Source organism: Acanthisitta chloris, unplaced genomic scaffold (assembly GCF_000695815.1).
Source record: "Acanthisitta chloris isolate BGI_N310 unplaced genomic scaffold, ASM69581v1 scaffold14758, whole genome shotgun sequence".
Classification (NCBI taxonomy): domain Eukaryota; kingdom Metazoa; phylum Chordata; class Aves; order Passeriformes; family Acanthisittidae; genus Acanthisitta; species Acanthisitta chloris.
In genome coordinates this window covers 100491-101924 of record NW_008688810.1, presented here as the reverse complement: position 1 = coordinate 101924, position 1434 = coordinate 100491, and the positions used below count along the sequence as shown (strand labels likewise).

At 34.4% G+C, this 1434-nt stretch overlaps 1 protein-coding gene across 1 annotated transcript in view; it reads right to left on the bottom strand.

Annotated features, from left to right (window-relative positions):
* Positions 1–1434, bottom strand: part of LOC103808395 (olfactomedin-4-like) — a 22002-nt gene that overhangs the window by 8599 nt on the left and 11969 nt on the right. Inside the window, exons 4-5 of the mRNA XM_009081177.1 lie at positions 1026–1238; positions 1–105 (exon numbers count right to left, since the gene is read on the bottom strand). The exon at positions 1–105 is cut by the window's left edge and continues 46 nt beyond it. Of these exons, the coding sequence (XP_009079425.1) occupies positions 1–105; positions 1026–1238 (318 nt within the window). The remainder of the gene's footprint in view (positions 106–1025; positions 1239–1434) is intronic.

Here is a 1434-nt window from a genome sequence, read left to right as displayed (position 1 = left end):
CTCTTTCAATCGATTCTGCAGAGACACAATTTGTCGACGAATTGCGAGGACATTGTTTTTGTCCAATGACTCTAATTCATTCACCAATATAGTCAGATTTGTGATCTAGAGGGGAAAAAAAGTGCAAGTTTAATATCAACTTTATTTTACAGGTATTTGCAGGCAAGGTTTATCCTACTACAGAAGATGCTACAGAAAAAGCTTTTAAGTAATATCACTAAGAAGAGGCCTTATCCTGCTAGCCTGAACTTGGCATTTCCAACAGAGGTATGTGACCACAAGGAAATGCTTTAAGACTAAGCTGTATAACAGAATGCAGAAGTATAGTGTTATTTTATACTTAGTATAAAAATATCCAGTAAGTCTTAGGCATGTGCTAGTTATATAAAAAAGTACTTATTCCAGCCTTACAAAAGTACCTGGAAATTTTATTTGCAAAGATAAATAATGTTTTCAATCACCTGCTTGATGATCTAGAGGACAATGGAGAAAATTATATTTCACTTTCCATCTAAAGTAATTATTCTTTCTAGGTGAATGTTTAAGTACAATTTTGAAAATGTGATTTATAGTCTGCTGAGAAGGTGATAGTCTTTCCTACTTCTTGATTCCATATTGATTGGGCCACTGCCCTAGCAACCAGAAGCTAATTTTTTAATTATCTAAATTAAAGCACAGAGGCTTTCAAGCATGGGGGTCTGTAAATCAACATTTATTATAATACTTTAATCAGCTTGTGTGCTTAACACTATGCAAAATGGTTAATTTTCAGGCAGATATGTGGTAAAAATAGAGTAGTCTCCATTTGTTTTGGGGTTTCTTAGCTTTTTCGTGTTTTATGTCAAGGAATAAGATGTTAATACATTTAAGGTCCAGCTTTCTTTGAATTTATGCTGATGAAATGCTAAAATGATTCCACTGACTGCAGCAGAGACAGGCTACATTTCCTCAACCTAAACATTAAAGAGAGAATAGACTATCTGTATATTTGAACCCTCTGTGGCTAATTAAGACTTTAGCAATACCTCCAAATATATTTGCTCAACGACAGCATTGCTTTCAACAAGGCTGGGTTTCAGCTGAGTGACCAGTCTCTCTAGGTCACTGATTTCCACTTTCAGTAATTGGAAGTCCAGTTCTGTGTAAGGCACATCGGTGATCTCCATATGCTGCACTCTGATGGTTAGATTAAGGATTTGCTTCTGATACAGTTCAATCCTTTCTGAATACTCTTTAACCTTGAAGAAAGAAAAAAAGAAACATGTTCAAGCCCAGGTTAGCAAATAAAGCAAGCCTGTTTGACATCTTTGTTATATTTCTGAGTACCCCATAACTTCCACATACTTGACATATATATTCTTTACATGAACTGCATAAATTAAATACTCATCACATACATTAAAAAATGTGAAATTTAATCCTCATTTATTGTTG